The 22,500-nt window shown below is 44.1% G+C and overlaps 6 protein-coding genes and 3 non-coding genes across 9 annotated transcripts in view; 7 read left to right on the top strand and 2 right to left on the bottom strand.

The window, feature by feature from the left end:
* The window catches only part of kel (Kell metallo-endopeptidase (Kell blood group)), an 8,397-nt gene extending 7,481 nt beyond the window's left edge, over positions 1–916 (top strand). Inside the window, exons 16-18 of the mRNA XM_030785476.1 lie at positions 80–240; positions 582–671; positions 770–916. Coding sequence (XP_030641336.1) covers positions 80–240; positions 582–671; positions 770–916 — 398 coding nt within the window. The remainder of the gene's footprint in view (positions 1–79; positions 241–581; positions 672–769) is intronic.
* Positions 917–1,348: 432 nt separating this feature from the next.
* emg1 (EMG1 N1-specific pseudouridine methyltransferase) lies at positions 1,349–3,455 on the top strand. Its single transcript, XM_030783831.1, has 5 exons — positions 1,349–1,498; positions 1,818–1,919; positions 2,059–2,200; positions 2,309–2,517; positions 3,129–3,455. The coding sequence occupies exons 1-5, from the start codon at positions 1,349–1,351 to the stop codon at positions 3,240–3,242; spliced, it is 717 nt and encodes a 238-aa protein (XP_030639691.1). The 3' UTR covers positions 3,243–3,455.
* Positions 3,456–4,064: 609 nt separating this feature from the next.
* On the bottom strand, positions 4,065–6,179 carry LOC115821668 (histone H1.01-like). The gene is made up of 3 exons (XM_030785475.1): positions 5,942–6,179; positions 4,918–5,210; positions 4,065–4,229 (listed from the first exon to the last, which is right to left on the bottom strand). Exons 1-3 carry the CDS (start codon positions 6,177–6,179, stop codon positions 4,065–4,067), a joined length of 696 nt encoding a protein of 231 aa, XP_030641335.1.
* Positions 6,180–6,500: 321 nt separating this feature from the next.
* On the bottom strand, positions 6,501–7,168 carry gtf3c6 (general transcription factor IIIC, polypeptide 6, alpha). Its single transcript, XM_030783832.1, has one exon. The coding sequence runs from the start codon at positions 7,166–7,168 to the stop codon at positions 6,680–6,682; it is 489 nt and encodes a 162-aa protein (XP_030639692.1). The 3' UTR covers positions 6,501–6,679.
* Positions 7,169–7,368: 200 nt separating this feature from the next.
* nop2 (NOP2 nucleolar protein homolog (yeast)) lies at positions 7,369–14,565 on the top strand. Its single transcript, XM_030783827.1, has 15 exons — positions 7,369–7,487; positions 8,303–8,430; positions 8,969–9,008; positions 9,136–9,203; positions 9,359–9,627; positions 9,985–10,228; positions 10,466–10,665; positions 11,064–11,153; positions 11,423–11,510; positions 11,645–11,925; positions 12,516–12,605; positions 12,821–12,943; positions 13,136–13,233; positions 13,544–13,680; positions 13,786–14,565. Exons 2-15 carry the CDS (start codon positions 8,325–8,327, stop codon positions 14,274–14,276), a joined length of 2,325 nt encoding a protein of 774 aa, XP_030639687.1. The 5' UTR covers positions 7,369–7,487; positions 8,303–8,324; the 3' UTR covers positions 14,277–14,565.
* Positions 10,779–10,922, top strand: LOC115821919 (small nucleolar RNA SNORA29). Its single transcript, XR_004025607.1, has one exon. It is a non-coding gene; the product is annotated as a small nucleolar RNA SNORA29 (small nucleolar RNA).
* Positions 14,566–16,276: 1,711 nt separating the features above from the next.
* The window catches only part of ncapd2 (non-SMC condensin I complex, subunit D2), a 20,039-nt gene continuing 13,815 nt past the window's right edge, over positions 16,277–22,500 (top strand). Inside the window, exons 1-14 of the mRNA XM_030783825.1 lie at positions 16,277–16,397; positions 16,576–16,651; positions 16,947–17,005; positions 17,100–17,275; positions 17,858–18,003; positions 18,145–18,272; positions 19,275–19,398; positions 19,676–19,823; positions 19,937–20,134; positions 20,346–20,480; positions 20,627–20,714; positions 21,421–21,622; positions 22,059–22,177; positions 22,499–22,500. The exon at positions 22,499–22,500 is cut by the window's right edge and continues 223 nt beyond it. Coding sequence (XP_030639685.1) covers positions 16,280–16,397; positions 16,576–16,651; positions 16,947–17,005; positions 17,100–17,275; positions 17,858–18,003; positions 18,145–18,272; positions 19,275–19,398; positions 19,676–19,823; positions 19,937–20,134; positions 20,346–20,480; positions 20,627–20,714; positions 21,421–21,622; positions 22,059–22,177; positions 22,499–22,500 — 1,719 coding nt within the window. The 5' untranslated portion in view covers positions 16,277–16,279. The remainder of the gene's footprint in view (positions 16,398–16,575; positions 16,652–16,946; positions 17,006–17,099; positions 17,276–17,857; positions 18,004–18,144; positions 18,273–19,274; positions 19,399–19,675; positions 19,824–19,936; positions 20,135–20,345; positions 20,481–20,626; positions 20,715–21,420; positions 21,623–22,058; positions 22,178–22,498) is intronic.
* Positions 17,356–17,681, top strand: LOC115821926 (small nucleolar RNA U85). The gene has a single exon (XR_004025614.1). It is a non-coding gene; the product is annotated as a small nucleolar RNA U85 (small nucleolar RNA).
* Positions 20,780–21,086, top strand: LOC115821927 (small nucleolar RNA U85). The gene has a single exon (XR_004025615.1). It is a non-coding gene; the product is annotated as a small nucleolar RNA U85 (small nucleolar RNA).

Below are 22,500 nucleotides of genomic sequence, written 5' to 3'. Positions count from 1 at the left end.
TACCTGTGTGCGTGTGCCTCCGAGTGTGTATGTGCATGCGTGTGTCTCACTCATTCATCACACTTCTTCCATCGCTCAGTCCACGTGCAGGAGAACATCTCGGGGGAGGAGGGTTCGTGCGTGTGGTCGGAGTTTCTGAGGATGACCAAAGGCCCAGGTCGGGAGGAAGAGTTCTACATCTCTCCGTCTGAGAAGCAGGAGCTTTGGCTGCAGCACTCCGCCCTGCAGGTGGCGCTGCAGGTGAGCAATCCCTAACCAGGTTAACTTGGCCCGCCTTCCTTACCCATCTGGAACAGAATTTAAAGGCTGACGTAATGTGAGAAGAAAAGAAAAACCGCTCCGGTCACAAAATGATTTAAGATTGTGAACCACGTCAAAGGACTCTTAACACAGACTGTGCTAATTGTTGCGTGGAGTGGGGGTTCAAGAGGTCCGTCATTTAAGAGAGTGCTATCACTACTCCATTTAACGATAAAATTACCACGTTTATTAAAACCCAGTTAGATAACATGTTCATTGTCTTGTCTTGTGTTCTCACTCCTCCTAAACCCTATCTCTCTCTCTCTCTTTCCCCACACAAGGCGTATAGTACTAGCTTACTGAGGAGGCCAAGAGATACATCTCTGTCTGGGCTGTCTTATACTCGACTGTTCCTCTCCTCCTTCACTCAGGTACCGGTAACATCACGCACACAAACACACACACACACGCACGCACACACACACACACACTCACACACACGTAACACTGTGTAAATCTTTCGTCATAGGTGAGCAGCTGTGACTCTGATCCGAACAATATCTTCATGCCTGTTGAACCTTCTTTCCTGGCGACGGTCGTGTGCGCGAGTTCCCACGTCTGTCCTAAATCGTTAACCTGCTTATCAAAACAAGGATATAAACCGCACAAGTGCTGACAACGAACGCTAACTACCTGTACTCTGCTTTATTGAATGTTTGATGTTAGTGTCAAATAAAAACACATTTTTTTAAGTACTGTTGTTGTCATTACTGTGTATCTACTAAATCTGACGGCGAAATCTAACGACCTGTTACTTAACTTTTCACGAAACCGCTCCCCACTGAGGAGAGCAAAACTACCAGGAACATCAATTCAAATAACAATACTAAAAAAAGAACTAATAATTGTGTGTGGTTGGATAAACAGACGGGGGAAATTATACGATCAATTCCCATGTCAACGAACGTAGATATATATCTTTATATGTTTTAAAACACTAAATTTAAGTAGACCAATCAACTTAACCACTGAAATCAATTGGACGGTGGGCGGGGTCTCGTGCCATACGTTTGAATGACGTACAATTTCAGCGACACTTAGGGAAAAAATGGCAGCACATGCAGGAGATAAGCGTGGTCTTGAACATTTAGACGAATATGAACCTAAACCAGCAAAACAGCAACGGACTCTTCACGATCGCATGACGGAGAAGCGGCTCGTTGTTGTCTTGGAAGGAGCAACGCTAGAGACAGTGAAGGTGAGACAAGAGTTTCCAAACTTCCGAGGGCCGAGGCAGAAAAACTCCGCGGTGTCAAGGCAGCCGGCTTCTGTTTTGGAACTGTCAGGCAGAAGTAACTTTAGATTTGATTACGTGGTTTAATATCTTGATGGAATATATGCAGGGGACAAAAACTTTTTGACGTTTATTATCGTATTGTCTCAGTGCATTCCTTAATACTACAAATGGTTGATGTCGTTACATCTCTTATGTTATTAACTCCGGAGTGATCGGAGACCGACTCATATTAATAGCCTGGACATATTCCTTGAGAGCTGTTTTGTTCCTTTTCACATAGGTTGGTAAAACGTTTGAGTTGCTCAACTGTGATCAACACAAAAATTTGATTGTAAAGAATGGAAGAGACCCGGGCAAAGTTCGTCCTGATATCACACACCAGGTAAAACTCTTCACGAGCTAGTCTCTCCGCAGTCCTGTTGTACCAGTCGCTTTAAGCAGTAATACCTCTTTAAACAACAATGTTTCAGAGCCTGCTTGAACAGTTCTCCTCATTATTTTTTGCTTTTTTTTTTTTTTAGTGTTTGCTGATGTTAATGGACAGTCCATTGAACAGAGCCGGGCTTCTGCAAGTGTATATCCACACGGAGAAAAATGTTCTTATAGAAATCAACCCTCAGACCCGTATTCCACGGACCTTCCCTCGCTTCTGCGGCCTTATGGGTAATTAACATTCTCAAACCAATACTTTGAGGACTTTCCCAGCAAAAAGTTCGTGTTAAGCAAGGTGTGAATTGCATATTAGCAAATTGTTCTTGTCACCTCTCTTAGTTCAGCTCTTGCACAAGATGAGCGTTAGAGCCGCTGACGGACCCCAGCGTTTGCTGAGACTAATTAAAAACCCGGTGTCGGACCACCTGCCGCCCGGCTGCCCTCGGATCAGCACATCATTTTCCGCGGGCGACGCAGTCTGTCCCCGAACTGTCGTTCCTAAAGACGGACCTGCCGCCGTGGTCATCGGAGCATTTGCACACGGTTCGGTGAGTTTGTTTTTATAATAATTTTACTCAAATTTAGAACAGTGTTCATCTAAAAAATAAACAAACAAGCAAGAAAACCCCCAAACAAACAATAACTGGCTAAGTAGCTGTTGTAAGTAAATTAAATAGCGTCACATTGGCTTTGAGAACCGGGATATTTGAGGAGTGGACTGTGATGAATTCTGTAACCGAAGCCAAAGCACCACTCTGAAGCATCAGTCTGGTTTTGAGATAAAATGTCATTGTGGTGTTATGTCAAGTAGATATACCTCCAGTTTAGATCCACTGGTCATCAGTCAATGAGTTATGAACCTATGTATTTGGTCTGTGTGCGTGATGTAGCATTTGTGGCTTTTGGGGCTCTATTGATGGTGAGGAAAGCATGTTGCTATGGAAACAACTATGAAGTCATTAGATTTAGAACTTTGAACTGTGAGTAGAGGACGTCAGTTTTTTTTTGGGGTGAATGCTTGTGGTAACATATTGCAAGGTTAACTGGAGAGATTCTGCCTTGAAAGTGGAGAAGATGTGAAACTGCCATATTTCTTGTTGTATCGTAAAAACTCCTGCCAAAACTGACCCCTTGTGTTCTGGTCTTGTCTCCCTCACAGGTGGACGTAGACTACACAGAGAAAACAGTGTCTGTCAGTAACTATCCGCTGTCTGCTGCACTGACGTGTGCCAAAATATGTTCGGCTTTCGAGGAAGTCTGGGGTGTATTGTGATGAAGAACGGAATATTCCATCACATCCGTTTTTTTTTTCTTGTTTTTGTTTTTTTTTTTCTTTTTACGTGGAGAAGAATTACAACGAAACACTCTAATGGACTCTCCTTCACACCCAGGTTCTGCTTCAGTGTTCTGAAGTGGCTTCTTTTGTCTGCAGACTTAACCCACGTGTGAAGCGGTCCACATAAAATGAACAGTTGGTGTGAACAATGTAAACAGGGCAGCCTGACAGTTTGCCTTCACCCATTCTAAGAGCAGTGGTCACAGATGCTGTTCTGTAGTCTAGAATGGGACCAGGTTGGAGATGGAGACATCTCGGTGTTGCAGGATGTCACACACAGAACTTTAGGGAGATTTTTTTTCCCCTCTGTGTAATGTGTAATTGACTTCAGCCAAATTTAGGCTATGTTATTTTCCAACATCTCACTCTTGTGAAGGTGGAACTGGATACTCCACTGAATTTATTTTGTTTCTCCCTCTTTAAAAATGGCTTTGTAACTATTTTTCTGTTATAACACATAAAAAAATTGTCATATGGGTGCAAATAAACTGATATTTGATCATTTCTAATACTGAATACTTAAATAAATCTTCTCACAGAAAATATAGCATTGACAAAATTCAGTATATATAAACAGATGTACATCCAGATACCAAATACTGAACGTCTTTTTAAAAATTTAATCAGACATCACTATGACAACCACTCTAACAGAAATACAAAACGGGAGGGTGAGATATTGTAAAAATACACTCATAACATGTGTATTACTTGGTGTCAAATGGCCTTTTAACCCTTTATCAGCCGCCTATAGCTTCATCAGTGAAGTAGCAGGGTAGTCTCAAACAACCGTCGTCTGTCGACCCGCATCTCGTCACGGCGTCCACTAAAGTTCACGTCCTCCTGGAAGCAGGCTTCTTGGTCGCTCTGGTTCTTTTCCGTTTGGGCCGCGCTTTTGACCCCGCGGGCGCTGGGCTTCTCCGCCTGGGTTTGACCCTTGCTTTGGTTTTACCGTTCTCATTCAACGGAGTTTGGCTTCTGGCCTCTAAGTCAGTTCCCTTTCCCGGTGGTTCGGCGATCTTTACTTTTAACGGCGGTTTAGGGGCTTTGGGGGCTTTAGCTTTAACGGCTTTAGCTGTTCTAGCTGTAGGTTTTCGAGTTCTCCTTTCTGTGGCGGTTACTTTCCCTGTCTGTTTTGGGTTTGCTCTTTCCTCCTCTTTCTTCTTTACATTTCTGTTTCTGCCTAACCTCTGTCTCCCTCTTTTCTCATCCGTCTGTTTCTTCATCATAAAAATATGTGGAAACGAAAGGACAGATGTAATAAACATTAATAACAGCAGAGTTCACACAAACGATGAAACGTTAGAAATGTTTATGATGTTTGTACTGCCAAATATCTGGCACAACGGACACGAGAAAAATTTGCCCAGAACCCCTCTCCTCGTTTGAGCATTATAAACTGTTGATACTGTACATCTTTTGCAGTAAACTTGTTTGACAATCAGTGCGGAAGCCTGAAAATGTGCAGTAAAAATAAAACGTTATGTGTAGTGAGTTGAGATGTGTGTGTGTGTGAGAGAGAGAGAGTTGACACGTGTGTGTGCGTGTGTGTGTGAGAGAGAGAGAGAGTTGACACGTGTGTGTGTGTGTGGTGGGGGGTTACTGCTGTTACCTTTATATTGATTCTAAATGAACCGGAGGCGCCGCAGCCAGCAGTCTGTACTAACGTCTCTCTTCGCACTAGACCCCTCACTGTCTGATTCACACGGCTGTTGTTCTTCGTCACGTCGTAACCACCATCAGCCAGGGCACGTTTTAGTTCATCCATTGAGATACCGCCCCGGCGCTTACACTGCGAGACCACGTTCAGAATCAGCTGGGACACTCGTGGTCCGGGAGACGTTCCCGTAGGCCCACACTGCTTGGCTGATTTAGCAGTGTGTTTCAGAAGGCGAATAGGCGTGTCTTAATGTGAAAGGGAAAAGTACTTGATTAAGAACGCACCTTAAATTCTACCACACCTCTCTATTCTGCATCCAACCCGTCAAATGATCGCTTTGTCAATTTAATTTATTAATATTTAGAATGAATAAGTGGGGCAGTGGACCCTTTTAAATGGACACTTTAAAAATTGCAGTGTGAAACGTCAACAACCGGTCAGAAATACTCTCTTGCAGCGTCGACTTGAGATGCCGACTTCTCGTGTGAACTTAATTTTTCTCTTACAAACACAGGGTTACACATGAGAGATGCCATAAAGCCCATTGTATCATTGTGATTTCAGTCCCGATGCCTGAAATTTCTGGTATAACAGCTGAGGTTAGGGCCGCAGTTCCAACTGTTGGTTAGCTGTATAGTCAATGTCGTGTCAGACCGCTGTGAAGCACCTGGCCTGGCTATGATACAGCTATTAGCAATTAATCTATGAACTATCAACAACAGTGTCATAAACAATCTGATTTAATGGGAAAATATTGGAGCAGCTATCTGGATACTCAAATCTTTAAATAACTCAGGTTATTCAACTAACGTAAAACCACTCGAGAGAGTATAATTAAATGAACTTAAGTGAGGTACAAGATTGCTACTTTAATCAGATGTCAAAAGGGCACGGCTAAGAAGCTAGCTATGTAACAAAATACTGAACTAAACGGATATGGTCCTAGTTCAGTTTAGAAAACTGTAAAACGACTGACTTGGCATTCGTTCAGGGTCAGTGCCGTGGACTTTTTGATTGTCTTGGATGGCTCTCTTCAGCATTTGGCCTAATCTTCTTGCACCTGCTTTTCCAAGACCAAGACCACCCCGCGGCTTTACCGGTCGTCCTGTCTTTTCTTGTCCGTTTACCTCCGCACCATACGGCCCCAAATTTACTCGTTTTTTCACCGTGCGATTTACACATTTCTTACTGTTCTCCTTCTTACGTTCTGTCATGGTAACAAAACATTGTAGAAATGTTGAAAATTAAACCTGAATATTAATCACTGAGGAAGTGGTACTCGTAATTTACAAATAAACAAGGACTTGAGGTTTGCAATCAACGGCCGATATAGAATCCATACGTTCTTGCACGAGACAACACGCTCAGAAGTTTCAGTGACCAAAGTGCAATGAAGAACGTAACTGACGCTTCATTCATTTGAAATATTTACATTTATCAAGTTCAAGTTTCAATTAGAAATTAAACAAGTAAAGAGAATAAACAAAACACAAATGTTTAACGCGAGGCTACTTCAATGACAGGTCTATCAAGAACAAAGTCAATGCCGCTATAAACAGCGTTTTATGGAGTCAAATAGAGGCCAGATCGATGGTCTGTATCACACTCCCTCGATTCCATTTCTGTTGTCTGCAGTTCCAGAGGGTTAGAGTGTCCCGTTGTTCCTGTAACATCTCTTGTGCTGTTAGCAAGAAAAATCAATCCAGGATCTTCATTACATCGCAGATGCGTCCCCATCTGATTCATCGCTACCCACCAGACACTCGCTGTCTTTCGGGTCGAAGTCCTTTTCTTTCTTTTTATCATCGGTGTATTTGCAAACTACACGGGACCTCCCGTACCCCTCTTGTTCATTCAGTGCCAGTATCTCAATACCTCCCGTGCTGGGTTCGCCTTCTTTCCGTTCGCTGAGAAAAGTCCGTTGCATCATCAGTTTCTTGGATGTGTGACATTTATATTTGAGAGATGGACAGGCGTCTGCATCTTTTTTGTCTTTCGCTGTCTCCTCAAATATCACACAGGTGCCTAAAGCATCTTCATATTCGCCCGCGAACACGGCGGGACCCACTTGAAGTATTGGCTGGTTGGTGTCTATACCCACGATTTTGCACGTTTCTTTACTGTTGGTGAGAAACTCCGGGTTGATTATTCCCGATAGTTCGACCACAACTAGCTGTTCTTCTTCTTCCCACTCGTCTTCCATCGCTCGTGTCCCGTATTTGACGAAAGAACAAGTTTAGATCATATTCTTGGGCGGGATGAAAGTTAGATGAAATCATGCGTCCGAATTTGAAGATTTTACAAGACGCGAGTCATGCGTCATATGTGTCGTAGTCAGTGTGCGACGGAAATACTTCTGTCTGCTTCCTCCTGCAATCCAACGTGTGCGAAAAAAGTCGCATGTGCATGTGTTACATGTAGTTGCTTTTGGATAATTACCGACCGACCACGGGCAGACATTTAAAAGATTTAAACAGAAGTTCTGGTGGTTATACCAACACGATTGTCCATACCAGGATACGGTAAGTATTTGTGAACCTTCAAAGAATGGAATTCTGGACAGTCGGGGGTTGTTAAAATCCAACCCGGTCGCAGTCTCCCAGCTAATTGGCTAATTAGCTAAGTTACAGGCACATAATAAACTTAATAGAAATTCAATTTCTTTTGCTCCTTCACCTGAAAAGTATTCTGACCGATTGACAAACAAATTTCTTCAACGTTTGCGTAATGTTATGGATGTTAATTCTCCGTTCACGACATGGCATGAGGTGAAACGTGTTCTCGACTGCCCATACTCCAAATGCCAAATACTAGTTTTTAAAGAGGCAGATAAAGACAGCGTATTGTGTTGTGACACACAACTTGTGACTGAACGGCGTGGTTTATATGTAGACAGTCTTTGAAAGTGAAGGAAACAAGCAATAAGATACTCGTCGTAGCTGATAACTCGTTAAAGGAATAGTCTGGTTTGAATGGACTGTTCTTTGGCAGTCTAGCAGTCAATTCATTTTTTTCTAGGTTTTTTTTAATTATTATTAAAATATTAGTACGTCAGGGCTAACAAGTGTTTAAAAATGTGGTATACACTTACTTTTTCATCCCAGATCTGCATGCCGCAGAGATGAACTACCAAGCACTTTTAACATGTTGACCTAGGCTTTTTAACTGAGCTCTGTTCTTTAGGCTTTTGTGAAAATAAAGTTTTGCATTAAAAAAAAAAAAAATGTGACCGCTGGTGCACAACATTCTGTGTTTTGGTTTTTTTTTTCCTGAAGAAAGTTATGATGATGGTGTATGATTTTTCTTGTCCCCTGTTATTTGTCCACTCTTGTTCTAGAATACCTGCGTAGGTGTCAGTCATGGGCAGAAAGTTGGATCCCACCAATAAGGTGAAGCGAGGACCTGGACGGAAGGCGAGGAAACAAAAAGGGGCGGAGACAGAACTGGCCAAGTTCCTACCAGAAGGTAAAGAGCATCTCACACTCAACTCTTAAAGTGTTCAAAAGGTTAGATCTCCATACCAGGAACCAGAGGCTTGCTGGTTTGAATCCTGGGCAGGGATGCTGACAGGTCCTGATTCTGGAATCTCAGCGCCTCCTCTTGTTGGCTGCTAATGTGCTCCTTCACAGGTCACCTAAACCCAGCTTGCATTGGGGTAACATGGTGCCCTGATTCCTCCTCCTTACCCCAGCCAGCGGCCTTGAAAAAAGAGCTAGTGCACTCTGTAGCCCTGCTCTGGTTAAACAAAAAGATTTAAAACAGATAAAAGACTTTGCACCGTGTATCTCCTCTATGCCTCTTTTAATTACATATATATTGTGAAGGGGTTTTTTTTTGGCATCTAAAGGCTGATTGGATGTGCTGATGTCTCTCTTAAGACTGATTGGCTGCCTTAATGTCTCTCTTAAGACTGACTGGCTGCCTTAATGTCTCTCTTAAGACTGATTGGACATACTGATATTTCTCTTGAGACTGATTGGATGTCTTAATGTCTCTCTTCCAGATGAGGGGCCTAAGAAACTGTCCAGCAGAGCAAGGAAACGGTAAAAACTCGACACATTCCTGTTCCACACAGTTTGTCTGAATGTTGCGCTTGTGCAAAGGTGGCAGTTCAGCTGTCGCTAGGCAGTAGGTTGTTGTATCCATGGTGATTTTTCTCTTTTTCTTCAGTGCTGCGAAGAGAGCAGTCACTGGCCAAGAAGCCAAAGCTGCCCCCAAGAAAGAACAGCCCAAGAAAGGTAAAAACTGGAGACAAATTTAAAACCTTTTCAATTGTCTATCAAAAGAATTGACATAACAGAATCCTCTGAGAGAAGTTCAGAAGCATTTTTTTGAATTTCTGTTCATGTGTTTTTTTTTTTTTTTTAATTGCCTCACTTTTTGCTGTTTCAAGGATTCTCTGATGAGAACAGTGAGTGGTTGAAACCCGCTCAGCGGAAGCGTAAGGTCGACCAATCAGAGGGCGATGAGGACAGCGACAGCCAATGGGAGGAAGAGGAAGACTATGAAGTGGAAGAACAGGGACAGGGAATTGAGGGAGATGGAGAGGAGATGGAGAAAGAGGCAGATGATGATGATGATGACGATGAAGATATGGTAGATGACTACGGTGTGGCAGATGACGGTGAGGAAGAGGAAGGAGGCAGTGACGATGATGAAGAGGTTTGTTTTGCTGGATATTTCATAAGTTTGGTGATTTGGCTGTTATGCATATTTCAGTATAGTTTAGAGGAGTTTACTGTATAGTTGAGAGTTTCTCAGTTTTCTGGGATACTCTGAGCTCATTGTGGATAATATATGGTCTTCTGTCTCAGTCATGTAGTGATGTAACTCAAACTCTCTTCATCACAAAGAGCTGATTTAGCGATTCCAGAACACGCGAAACGGTCAATTTTGCAGAAAGCTCACCGAAAATGAATGGTTTTGAACCGAAATGTTTTTCCTGGTTGTTTGTAATAATGAACGTAAGTGTCCTGACCGATGAACGTTTCCGTGAACCTGAATGGTTTGTGTTTTCAGCTTCTGCCCATCGAACGGGCTGCCAAAAAACAGAAAAAACGACAGGAAGCAATGGAGCTAGAGCATGAGGAAGATGATGAGGATGATGATGAAGATGAGGAAGAGGATGAGGAGGACGAAGAGGCAGAGGAGGAGGAAGAGGAAGGAGAGAAGAGTGGTGATGAAGAAGAAGACACAGTTCAGATCAACATGGATGAGATGGACAGGTTTAAACTGCCCGGAGCAGAGGAGAGAGAGAAAGAGGGTGAGTACAGTTCTGTGCGTTTATTTGAATTAGTGATTGTGTGTAAATCTTTTCCTCCGTCTTTCTCATTCTTATATACACTGATTTACACATGACTGGATGTCAACATCTATCTATCTATCTATCTATCTATTTGTCTGTCTGTCTGTATCTGTCTGTCTGTCTGTTGGTCTGATGATCATCAACTGATCCGTCTGGGTTTTTTTTTCTTTTCTCTTTCTCTCTGTCTTTCTGCAGGACACTTACCCCTGGATCTGAAGACCATCCATCAGAGGATCAAGGACAACGTGGACGTGCTCTCTCACTTCAAAGAAAAGAGAGAAGAAGGGAAAGAGAGATCGGAATACCTCTCTCTGCTTAAATCCGACCTCTGCACCTACTACAGCTACAATGACTTCCTCATGGACAAACTTATGGACCTCTTCCCACTCTCAGAGGTAGGGGTGTGTTTGTGTTTGTGTGTGTGTGTGTGTGTGTGTGTCTGAGTGTATGAGAGAGACAAACTCACCTAACACTCCCATTGAACCACGGTGAAATCAAGCAACAGAATCTTCCTGCTTTAGTACCGCCCATCTGTTTTCCCTTTGGGTGTGCGGCTATGCTAACAGGATAGAGCAACTGTCTGTCAAAGTCTGAGGGGACAGATGGCCACACACTCCCACTGCCCCTACATGAATTGACAGCACAATTAAAACAAATACAAAAATGTGTCAATTAATCTTTGATCTTGTGTGAATGCTGTATGAAGTATATATCCTGAACCTGGTGTAAAATTCGTTATGAAACAAGATTGGATGTGAATGAATCTCATTGGACATATTTGTTTTCATTTCAGTTGATTGATTTTCTGGAGGCCAATGAAATCCAGCGGCCCGTCACCATTAGAACCAATACGCTTAAAACAAGGAGGCGGGACTTGGCACAGGTATGGAGACAAGAAGTCGTCAACATCAAACATCATTTTTAACGTACAACAACATATCTTATGAGTGATTTCCAGAGTTTTAAGTCCAGTTTTGGATTACATTTCACTGTTAACTGCCGTTCTCCTCTAAACATGTCCTCTGAATGTCCTTTACACTTTGGCTGAGACTTGCTCTCTGTCTGTAAAACCAGCTCATGATTATACTGTCAGGATGAATTTTCACTGAATTGTGTTTTTTCTTTCTTTGTGTGTTCTGTTTTTGTGTTTAGGCTCTCATTAACAGGGGTGTGAATCTGGACCCACTGGGAAAATGGTCTAAAGTGGGCTTGGTCATCTTCGACTCCTCCGTTCCGATTGGTCAGTCCTGCTGTCAGTCCATACCATTGGAATGACTTACTAAGAACAGTTTCAGTGTTTCATTATTGGGTTATATATATATCTTAACTGTATCTTAAATGTTCTCTCTTTGTCTGTCTGTCTCTCTCTCTCAGGAGCGACACCTGAGTATTTGGCAGGACACTATATGTTACAGGGAGCGTCTTCTCTGCTGCCTGTAATGGCGCTCTCTCCCCAGGAGGGGGAGTCAGTGCTCGACATGAGCGCTGCACCCGGAGGGAAAACCACATACATAGCTCAGCTGATGAGGAACACGGGCGTGATCGTGGCCAACGACGCCAGCGCAGACAGACTGAAGAGCGTGGTCGGGAACATTCACCGTCTGGGAGTCACGAACACGGTCGTCAGCAACTATGACGGACGACAGTTTCCCAAGGTCTCGCCCCGCACCCTTTACCCTCTGTCTCTCTCTCTGTCTCTGTCTCTCTCTCCCTCCCTCTCTTTCCGCCTGCTCCACCCTCCCTCTATCTCACCCCCCCACCTGTTTTTTTTTTTTTTTTTTCCCCCTCTCTCTCTCTCTCTGTCAAAATCAATGTTATCTGCAAATGCTGTTCCAGTAGATAATGTGTGAAGAACAACATGTATCTTGAAAGATGGCTCTTTATCTCTTCCCTTCTAGCTGTCTCACTTCAGCCCTGTCTAACCCCCCCCCCCCCCCCCATCTCTTTTTCTCTCTCAGCACTTGTTTGCTTTCTGCATTCCTCATCCACAACCCTGTTCCCCAAATGGTATTAAGCTTTAAAGTCGCCGGCAATTGCCGTGTTGTTTACCTGTTGTGTTGTTTACCTCCCGTGTTGTTTGTTTTGTTTACGGGGATTATGGGAGGTTTTGACAAGAGTGTTGCTTACCTGCCGTGTTGTTTACCTGTTGCGTGTTTCGTTTTGTTTACAGGTAATGGGAGGTTTTGACAGAGTGTTGTTTACCTGCCGTGTTGTTTACCTGTTGCGTGTTTCGTTTTGTTTACAGGTGATGGGAGGTTTTGACAGAGTGCTGCTGGATGCTCCCTGTGCAGGAACAGGAGTCATTTCCAAAGATCCTGCAGTTAAAACTGGCAAGGTACCTCATGACTTTTCTTTTTTTTCTCCTTTTTCTTTCTTATCATACTCTCTTTTTCTTTCTTCCTTTCTTTTTTTTTTCAGAGAATCACAACGCGCAGTGCTATAGTGTCTGACTTTACTGTCGATAAAACACATTATTCTACAGTCTGACTCCGCATGGGTTTATTATATACCTCTGTTTCACGTTTTCTTTTTTTTTTTTCTTTCTTTCAGGACGAATCTGACATCCTTCGTTCCGCCCACCTGCAAAAGGAACTCATCCTTTCTGCCATAGACTCGGTCAACGCTGACTCCCAAACAGGCGGATATATTGTCTACTGTACCTGCTCTATCACGGTGAGCCCCATCACTGGACTACACATCCCATAATGCACCTGTCACCTGACTAATGCTCAAGGGAAGCATGTGATGATGGGATTTGAAGTGTACAGATGAACAGATGTGTTTCTAAAGTGGTTTCGAAAAATGTTTGTCCCCTCATATTGACCTCACTGTGTGTGTGTGTGTGTGTGTGTGTGTGTGTTTTAGGTGGAGGAGAATGAGTGGGTAGTGGATTACGCTCTGAAAAAAAGGAATGTCAAACTGGTGCCCACAGGATTGGATTTTGGCAAAGAGGGTTTTACCAGGTACTGAGATGATATTACACCCTCTCTTTATTTTTTTTTTTTAATTTAATTCAGTCTCTTAGTTTATCTAATACCTCTCGCTCTCTCTCTCTCGCTCTCTCTTTCTCTCTCCCTCTCTCTCCTCTCTCTCTCTCTCTTTCTCTCTCCCTCTCTCTCCTCTCTCTCTCTCTCCCTCTCTGTCTCTCTCTCCCTCTCCCTCTCTCTGTCTCTCTCGCTCTCTCTCTCACTCTCTCTCTTTCTCTTTCTCTCTCTCTCTCTCTCTCTCTCTCTCTCTCTCTTCTCTCTCTCTCTCTCTCTCTCTCTCTCTCAGGTTTAAAGAGCGCCGGTTCCATCCCACCCTCCGTCTCACTCGTCGGTTCTACCCTCACTCTCACAACATGGACGGCTTCTTCGTCGCCAAACTCAAGAAATTCTCCAACAAAATCCCCACTGCACCCGCCGGCACGGGTAAGACAGCGAGACAGACAGCCTCTTATCAAACCCTCGACATTCTCACAGCCTGGAGTTTGACATGTGTTGTTGACATACGTCTCTCTCTCTCTCTCTTCCCAGAACAAGAAACGGAAACCACTGAAGCGGAGAGCGCCGCGGCACAGGGAGAAGAGAAAACGAAACCCGCGGCCGAAGAGACGAACGAAGCCCCTCCACAGAGCAAAGCTAACGCTAAAGCTAACGGCAGCGCAGAAAAACCCCTCAGCGGGAAGAAACCGGTCGGCCCGAGCAAAAAGGGCAAACCCGACCAGCCCGAAACGCCGCGGAAGGCCTCCAACGGCAAACCGGGCGGCCCCAGAAAACACAAAATGGCCAAGGTAGACGGGGACGTCCCGAAAGACGGGGGACGGGCCAAGAAGCCGAAGGTGGAGAACGCGGCCGGGAAGGAGTCGGAGACGGAGAAGAAAGAGGGGAGCAGGTTCGAGAAGAAGACGAATAAAAAGAAAAGGAGAAATCCGATGAAGAAAAACAACAGAATGGGGAAGAACAAGTTTAAAAAATTGAAGAAGATGCTTCGCAAAATGGACGCTGGAGAGAAGGTGGACACATAATATTTTTAAGGTCTGTACGTACAGATCTGGGATCAGTCTGACTCTGTATCTATGTCACAGCGTTATGGAGTATGTTATAGAGTATGCCAAGTCACCAAGGGGACTAAAAGGATTCGGTTTGTGGTCCTTCCCAGCAAAGGCGCGTTGTTTGTGGGAAATTTGCGAAATTTGCTCCCAATAGACTGCCATCTGCTGGATAGTTCTATGTACTGCAGCAGTCCCAGCAAGAACGCACCTCAACATTTTGACAGTGACTTTCTGATAATGTTTTGTATTTGTTTTGTTTGTGAATTTTTATTTTTGTTTTGCCTCAGGATCGAGCTGTTTAAAATTAATTGTTCCGTCAATAACGAATTGCGAGTGAATAAATCGTCTCGATGTTCCTGTATGTGTCCGACTTTTATGTGCACTTTATTTTGTTGGGTTCAAAAAAAGTAAAGTTCTGTTCATAAGGGCATTTTCATAAAGTCCATATCTTTAATATATAAAAGACAAGGATTCCGGTTTCATTCACTGAGTTTTTTCTGTCTCTCTCTTCGTGATCAACAAACAAGTTTGGAACTGCATTTCACTTTAGGGACCTAAGTGCCCTGCGTTGAGTTCAAACGCATTTTTTAAAGATTAGGTCCAACCTTTTACTGGGGCAAATTCCGTCTCTTAATCACCCGGCGATTATCGCCCTTAAAATGTATTCAAAGTCAGTATTTTGGTGTTTCACGAACCGATAACCGATTAATTGCCCATCAAGCCTAGCTGAAATGTAACCAGTATGTGCCAATGACTTGTGATCGGTGATGTCTGAAAACTAAATTGTCCCCCCTAAAAAAAGCCCAAACTTTTGCATTTTGTATTTGGCGAGATTCTTATCTAAACATAGCCAAATTATAAAAACCACGTCTAAAAATAGCCGAATTAGAAACACACGTCATGCTTGTTTTGAGGTTGAACATTATTGTCATATACAGGTGCTGTATATCATATATATGTATAGCAATGTATATTTCATACTCGTAGAAATAACAAATAAGGTCAACCGGAGAGCAGCGAGACCGACCGCACTTGGAGAATAGTTATAGTACGTGAAAAATCATAAACACAGGAGGTTGAGGCAAATTAATAACCTCATTTTCCTTGTATAGTCCAGTTTTCCAACCATTTAGGGATAAGTAGTTACTCAGTTTTCCACCACACTCTGGTTTAGTCAAGTAGTTGAGACTACATGAGGAGGGACGTTGCAACTTAATATTCCCTAATTTGTTTTGTATCTGAAAACAACTGCCAAATGTATCTTAAATCGGTAAATAACTTTCTGTTTTTCCTCAGGTATATTAAATTTTGATGCATTATGAATTAAACGTGAATTTGCCTTGACCAAGAACACCATCTACCGGTGATCTTTTTAAAACGTCTCTACGTTCTTTCAGCTGAAGGCGGAGTGATGACGCATTTCCTTTGGCGCGCGTGCGGGGGAATTCAAAGCTGGGACACAAACCGTTCAGTCTGGTGTAGTTTAACGTCAACATCCTAACGTGCTGCCGAGTTTTACAGGTTTTATTCTTTCTTTAAGCACTCGGTCCTGCAACGGTAAGCTGAACGACATACGATTTCTGTGCTTAAGTTCGTGAGAATATTATGGTTTTGTACCTGTTTTGCTGCTACAACTTAGATTTCGTATCCTAGCATAACAGACTTGCTAATGCTAAACCTGACAACGTTTATTATTTCAGTAAGACACTTCGCTGTTAGTAGATAAATAATTATACTGAATATCATTGAATTCTGATGCAATTTAACAATAGGAGAATGAAAATAACTCTCAAAGTAGCTTTATCGGCTTGATTAGCTAACTGATGACTTAATAAGTTTAGCAAACACATTTTTAGTGAATGCCGCTACTCCGCATCCAACGACCGAACACTTTCGCCTTTCTGCGTTTTAATGCACTTCCGATGTGCTTGTGACGAAGCCGAGATTTAACAATATTACTTGTTTTCGTTTCAGCCATGTCTTGGGACTTTAATGTGCCGGTGTGTGTGGACGACCTGGTCAAGACAGGGGCGGTCAACCAGTACGTCGTCCAGGACGTGTTGTCCCCCAAACAAATACCGTCTCACCTTAACAGTAAGACACACACACACACACACACACGTAATTACGAGCTGACATAATCAGCGTTTGGTTCCGTGGCTGAACTGTTTACGCCAGCGTTCTTTTGTCTGAATTTCAAAAAACTCATTTAAACGCGTTTTCCTCCAACGCTGCCAAAGACAGACCCGTGTTCTTCAAATCCCTCCTCTAGGTTTCAAGGTCGCACTGAGGAGTCAGGGACCCGTCTGTATCCTGGAGCACTTTGACGCAGCTTACAGTGTCTTACAGTAAGTATGGCCACTGGTTGATATTAGAAGGTGTGTAAGGTATTTACAGGCTGTGGATTTGACTTGGCTTATGGCATAAAACTTGTTTTTACTGTGGTTAAAACAAGAATGCCTGTGATGTGACATTGTTTTGGCCAGTTTTCTCTGTGTCCAGACAAACCCTCCCCGTAAGAGGACGCAAACACAGCTGGCTTCTGACAACATAGTTTTTACTATGTTTTTTTTTTTTAAATTAGCAAGGTGATTTGGAAGTGTGCATAGAGAATAACTAAATTTGTCTTGTTGACATTTTAAGACATTGTCGCACATTGGACTTGGCTTTGAAAGAGGACACTCTGGAGCTGCTCGTTCAAGGTGGGTTGGATATATTCAAACAGACTATTTACTGGTTAGTCTGTCCGGGTTTGAGTTGACTACATTTCCCACAATCCACCGCTTTTGTTTGCAGTGGTCAGAGGACTGTCCACCTCCCTCCCGTCTCTCCTGCTGTCCGGGTCACTGTCGGCAGCCGACCGCAAACTGCAGCTCAACGCGGTTAAGATGAGCGTTTTCCTCCTCTGCAAACTCACAGAGATCTTGGAGAGCGACTCCTACAGGCAGAGTATTGTTACTGCACCCGCAAAGGTACGTGAGCAGCCCAGAAGTTACCCAATCCCGCTGTCAGTGTTTTTCTTTTCCTGGGTTCGGTTTGGTCTCTTTATGTTGCCCAATGATGATACCTAGGCAAACAAGAGCTGATTGGCTGAGGTGCTGTGTTCTCTTGCCATCTGACTGGTGGGTAATCTTGGCAGGGTGGTGGAGTTTTGCTACTCTGCTGTAAGGGCCCACCCATATTCAACCCAGCTGGCCAATCACAATTCTTCCTCTGGTCTCTAAAGATATGGGAACCAGAGGAGTGTTACTGGCTTACAGTGTGTGTGTGTGCGTGTGTGTCTGTGTGTGAGCGTGAGTGTAAGTCAGTCGGTAAAGATTCACAGCTCTTTTTAAAGGTCGTTCAGCTGTGACATTTTTCTTTGGTAATCTGAGGGCACCCAAAATGACCTCTTACTGAAATATTACACTTTATGGCTGCGTTTATCTTTGTCTGAGGGATATGAACCGGTTGTTACCTGTGAGTTGATTTCCATTTTGTATCAAGAGAGAGCACAAGGTTGTTCACCTGTGTGTATGTATGCGTATGCGTGTGTGTGTGTGTGTGTGTTACAGGGCAGTAAGAAAGCCAAATCCTCCAGTGAGGGCTTGATTCAGTGGGACAGCGAGCGAGAGACAGTTCTGCAGTGTCTGACCCAGCTGCTGCAGTTGGACATTCGATCTCTCTGGAGCCTGTCTCTGGTGGAGGAGGAGTTTGTCAGGTCAGTGATGGACACTTAAATACACTTTTGTCACTCACACACTTCCAGTTGTCACAACTGGAAAAACACCTAAATAACCTGCTTCTCAGATGACCAGTCATTTTCCCAGGTCTTCTTATTCCGTTGTTTGTTTGTGTGTAGCTGCGTGACATGCTGCTGTTATAAACTCCTGGAGAATCCCACCATCGGCCATGTGAAGAGTAAACCGACCAGAGACGCCATCATCCACGTACTGGGAGTCATGGTGAAGAAATACAACCACATGCTGGGTCAGTTTACACACACACACACACACACACTGATTTACTGTCATACAAAAGGCACAGAGTTCCACGGGCAGAACCAGTGAGATGCGTGGTCGACCCACAGGGTTCTTCATTTGGGACATAAAAGGACATGATTGTTCTGTAGGAATACATATAAAGGCGGACAGGGCTGTTATAATGTTGGTGAAAGGTTGTCCATTGTGTAGTTGCTTTCCTGAAGGTTGTTTTTAATGCTGTGGTTTTTAGTTTAGGTGCCATCACACAGGTGTCACTGTGTTAACGTTGTGTGTCTTTAGGTGAGAGTATGGCTGAGTTACTTCAACATTGTTACGATGTTGTCGAATATTATGTGTCCTGTGGGTTTAGGAGCCCGTGTGAGTGCGGATGAGATTACTGCTCCATTGTTATAATATTGTCATCATGTGTCGTGAGTATTGACGTGTGTGTGTGTCTGATGGTGTTATAACGTTGGCATAATGTCATGTGTTCTGTGTGTTTAGGAGCCTGTGTGAGTGTGGCTGAGGTTACTGTAACATTGTTATAATGTTGTAATAACATTGTGTGACCCCATGTCTTAGGACACATGTGATTGTGGTTATGTGGTATGTGACCTGTGTGTTTAGGAGTGCATGTGAATGGTTCCTGTGACTTTGTAATAATATTGTTATAATGTTGTAGTAACGTTATGTTGACCTGTGTCTTTAGGAGCGCGTGTGAATGGTTACTGTAATGTTGTAATAACGGTATGTTGACCTGTGTCTTTAGGAGCGCGTGTGAATGGTTACTGTAATGTTGTAGTAACGTTATGTTGACCTGTGTCTTTAGGAGCGCGTGTGAATGGTTACTGTAATGTTGTAATAACGGTATGTTGACCTGTGTCTTTAGGAGCGCGTGTGAATGGTTACTGTAATGTTGTAGTAACGTTATGTTGACCTGTGTCTTTAGGAGCGCGTGTGAATGGTTACTGTAATGTTGTAATAACGTTATGTTGACCTGTGTCTTTAGGAGCGCGTGTGAAGGTGATTCAGCTCCTGCAGCACTTTGAGCAGCTGGCGTCAGTGTGTGCCCAGGCCGTGGCCGCGTGGAGCATGGAATACGGAGTCAAAGCCATCGTGGGAGAGATTATGAGGTACACACACACTCACTCTCACTCTCTCTCTCTCTCTCTCGTACTGGAGTTCAGCATGGGCTGATATTTAGAGGCCAAACCCAAAACGTTCTGTCCAGAGTGCAACTGCGTTTGCCGCATTTAGGATGAAAAGTTGACACATAGATAAATGTCTCTTTTAAGCGAGTATATCCAAACTGTGAACTGTATTCATGTCCGATTGACTTGCATGTTTTTGCCTCTTTCCGCCTGTGCTGATCTCTCCTCTCCTGTCGTGTGTGTGTGTTTGTCATTCCAGAGAGATTGGTCAGAAGAGCAGTGAGGAGTTAAGCAGGGAGGGGTCAGGGGTCAAAGCTTTCTCCTCTTTCCTCTCGGAACTCAGCTCGCTCGTCCCCGACGCCATGATCCCCAACATCAGTGTGTTACTCACACACCTGGAGGGAGAGGTACACACACACACACACCCATTTCTCCTCCCTCTCTTCCTGTCAGAGTGTCGAATGTCATTTAATGATTTGATCTCTCTCTCTCTCTCTCTCTGTGTCTGTGTGTGTGTCAGAGTCCCAGTATGCGTGTGGCGGTGTGTGAGGTGCTGGGGGAGGTTCTGGTCCGAGTCCTGACGGGCGATAAGCTGGACGAGTCGGCCCGCGCCGACAGGGACCGGTTCTTTGACACGCTACAGGAACACATCCACGACACACACTCTCACGTCCGCGCCCGCGTCCTGCAGGTCTACGCACGCATTGTCAACAGCAAGGTCTGTGTGTGTGTGTGTGTGTGTGTGTGTGAAGAAAACAGACAATGTAGAGGAAAAGTTAAAGGGAAATTTCACATATAATAGTTATATATATTTATCTATGTCGTATATTACTTATGAAATATCTATTTCTAACCTTTATTGCTAGCTATATTCCTCTCTGGTTCTGTTATTTCTCTCTCTCATCTCATTTTTCCTGTCTGTCTCTCAGGCTTTGCCGTTGTGCAGATACACTGAGGTGATGGAGCTGACGGTTGGTCGTCTGGGTGATAAATCTGTCCACGTGTGTAAGAGCGCCATCCAGCTGCTGGCTGCCTTCATAGCACACAACCCTTACAGCTGCAAGGTACACACACACAGAGGCCCACACAATTGTGATATTCTTATTTGTAGACACACACACTCGGGCTGTTGGTACAGTTTTGTGGTGCGTTCATACACACACACACACACACACACTGGGAGACCTGACACAGTGACTGTTCTGTGCAGCTGAGCAGTGCCGACCTGAAGAAACCGCTTGAGAAGGAGACGGCCAAACTCAAAGAGATGAGAGAGAGGAGGAAGGAGAAAGCCCCAGGTACACACACACACACACACTCTCTCTCTCTCTCTCTCACACACACACACTCCCTTTAAGTTTCTGCCCAGTGATGATACCAAGGCGAATGTGAGCTCTCTGAATAGGAGTCCGGGCTCTCCTGTGCTCCTATTGGCCGGTAATCTTGGCAGGGCAGTGGAGATTTGCTGCTCTGCTGTAAGGGCCCGCCTACATTCACTAAGCCCCTCCCCTCACGCTTTCCTCAAGAAATTCGGTTGGTTGAGACAGAGGTGCTTACACTGTGTGTGTGTGTGTGTGTGCGTGTGTGTGTGTGGACGGACGCAGAGGAGATTCTCAGGTCTCTGTAGTATTCAGTGAGCAGTGAACTGTTTCTTTGGTAATCTGAGGGCGAATATGTGATGCAACAACACAAATGACACACACACCCACTGTAGCATATTTGGTAGATGAACAATCCCAGACGAGTACAACTCCATCACAGTTTCCCCTAAGTGTTTACATGTTCTTATGTAAGCACTGGTGATGTGTTTTAGTCTGACAGACACTGCAGACTGGAGTTACTCAGCTGGAGAATGTGATAAACAGACACTCTCAGATTGAGGGTTCTTAAATGGTCTGTGTGTGGCAGTGGCACTGGTCTGCATATATGTTGGTGTGTTTGTGTTTCGTGTATTAATAACGTGTGTGTTTGTCTGTGCGCTTGTGTGTGCCTGTGTGTGTGCAGTTGCAGTGATCTCGGCGTGTGATCTCTGGGACGCCATGATGCCTGAAGTTCTGCAGACAGTCAGATCTCATCTGGAGGCTGGCAGTGAGGGAGAGAAGGATGAGGAAGAGGAGGAGGAGGAAGAGAGAGGGAGCGAGGAGGAGAGGGGCGACAGAGACACGGCCGTGCAGGTCGCCCAGTTTCTCAGAGACAACAAATACAGGTACAGTTTGGTCGACCTCCGGCTAAAGGCCTTCTCTCAATTCTGTCGGAGAAGTATGTGGAGTGGGGTTTTTTTATTAACAGACATTTTGACAGATGGCTCCTGCACATTAACACGACAGCAAAAACAGATTCAAGGAGATGAAATAATTATCAAGGAGTTACTGCAACACGGTTACGCTGTAGGTTTATGAAAGCATCTCACTAACAAGCACCATGTTCTACACACCCTGTTCCAGATGAAGAACATGGAATGGAGACGCTGTGTGTGAAATTTAGAAACTGTATCTCTCCCCTTTTTTTTTTTTTCCTCTCTCTCTCTCTCTCTCTCTCTCTCTCTCTCTCTCTCTCTCAGTTGTGGCCTCTTGGTTATGTGTCAGGAGGAAAACACTGGGTGTGTTTGTCAGAAATATAACTCGAGGTGTGTGTGTTTGCAGGCAGGCGGTGCGTCTGTGTGTGCGAGCCCATAAGCTGTTTCCAGAGTCGCCCTTCTTCTCCTCTCTGTCAGATCTGAGTGAAAACACACTGATGAACACTCTAGCTCTGCTGTTTAAAGGTAGGAGTGTGTGTGTGTGTTTAAAGGTAGGAGTGTGTGTGTGTCTGTGTGTTGAAAGGTACAAGCAGGAGTGTGTGTCTGTGTATGTGTGTGTGCTTAAAGGTAGGAGTGTGTGAGTGTGTGTATGTCTGTGTGTTGAAAGGTACAAGCAGGAGTGTGTGTGTGTGTGTGTTTAAAGGTATAAGCAGGAGTGTGTGTTTCTATGAGCATCAGTGAAAGGCATTTGATGTCTCCACACAGTTATGTGACTAGTGAGAATGTCATAATATTTAAAAGAGAAAAAAAGGCTTCGTGCCATTATCGTCGCTCTCTCTCTTACAGGC

Source organism: Chanos chanos, chromosome 9 (genome assembly GCF_902362185.1).
Source record: "Chanos chanos chromosome 9, fChaCha1.1, whole genome shotgun sequence".
Classification (NCBI taxonomy): domain Eukaryota; kingdom Metazoa; phylum Chordata; class Actinopteri; order Gonorynchiformes; family Chanidae; genus Chanos; species Chanos chanos.
This window is presented reverse-complemented; position numbering and strand designations above follow the sequence as displayed.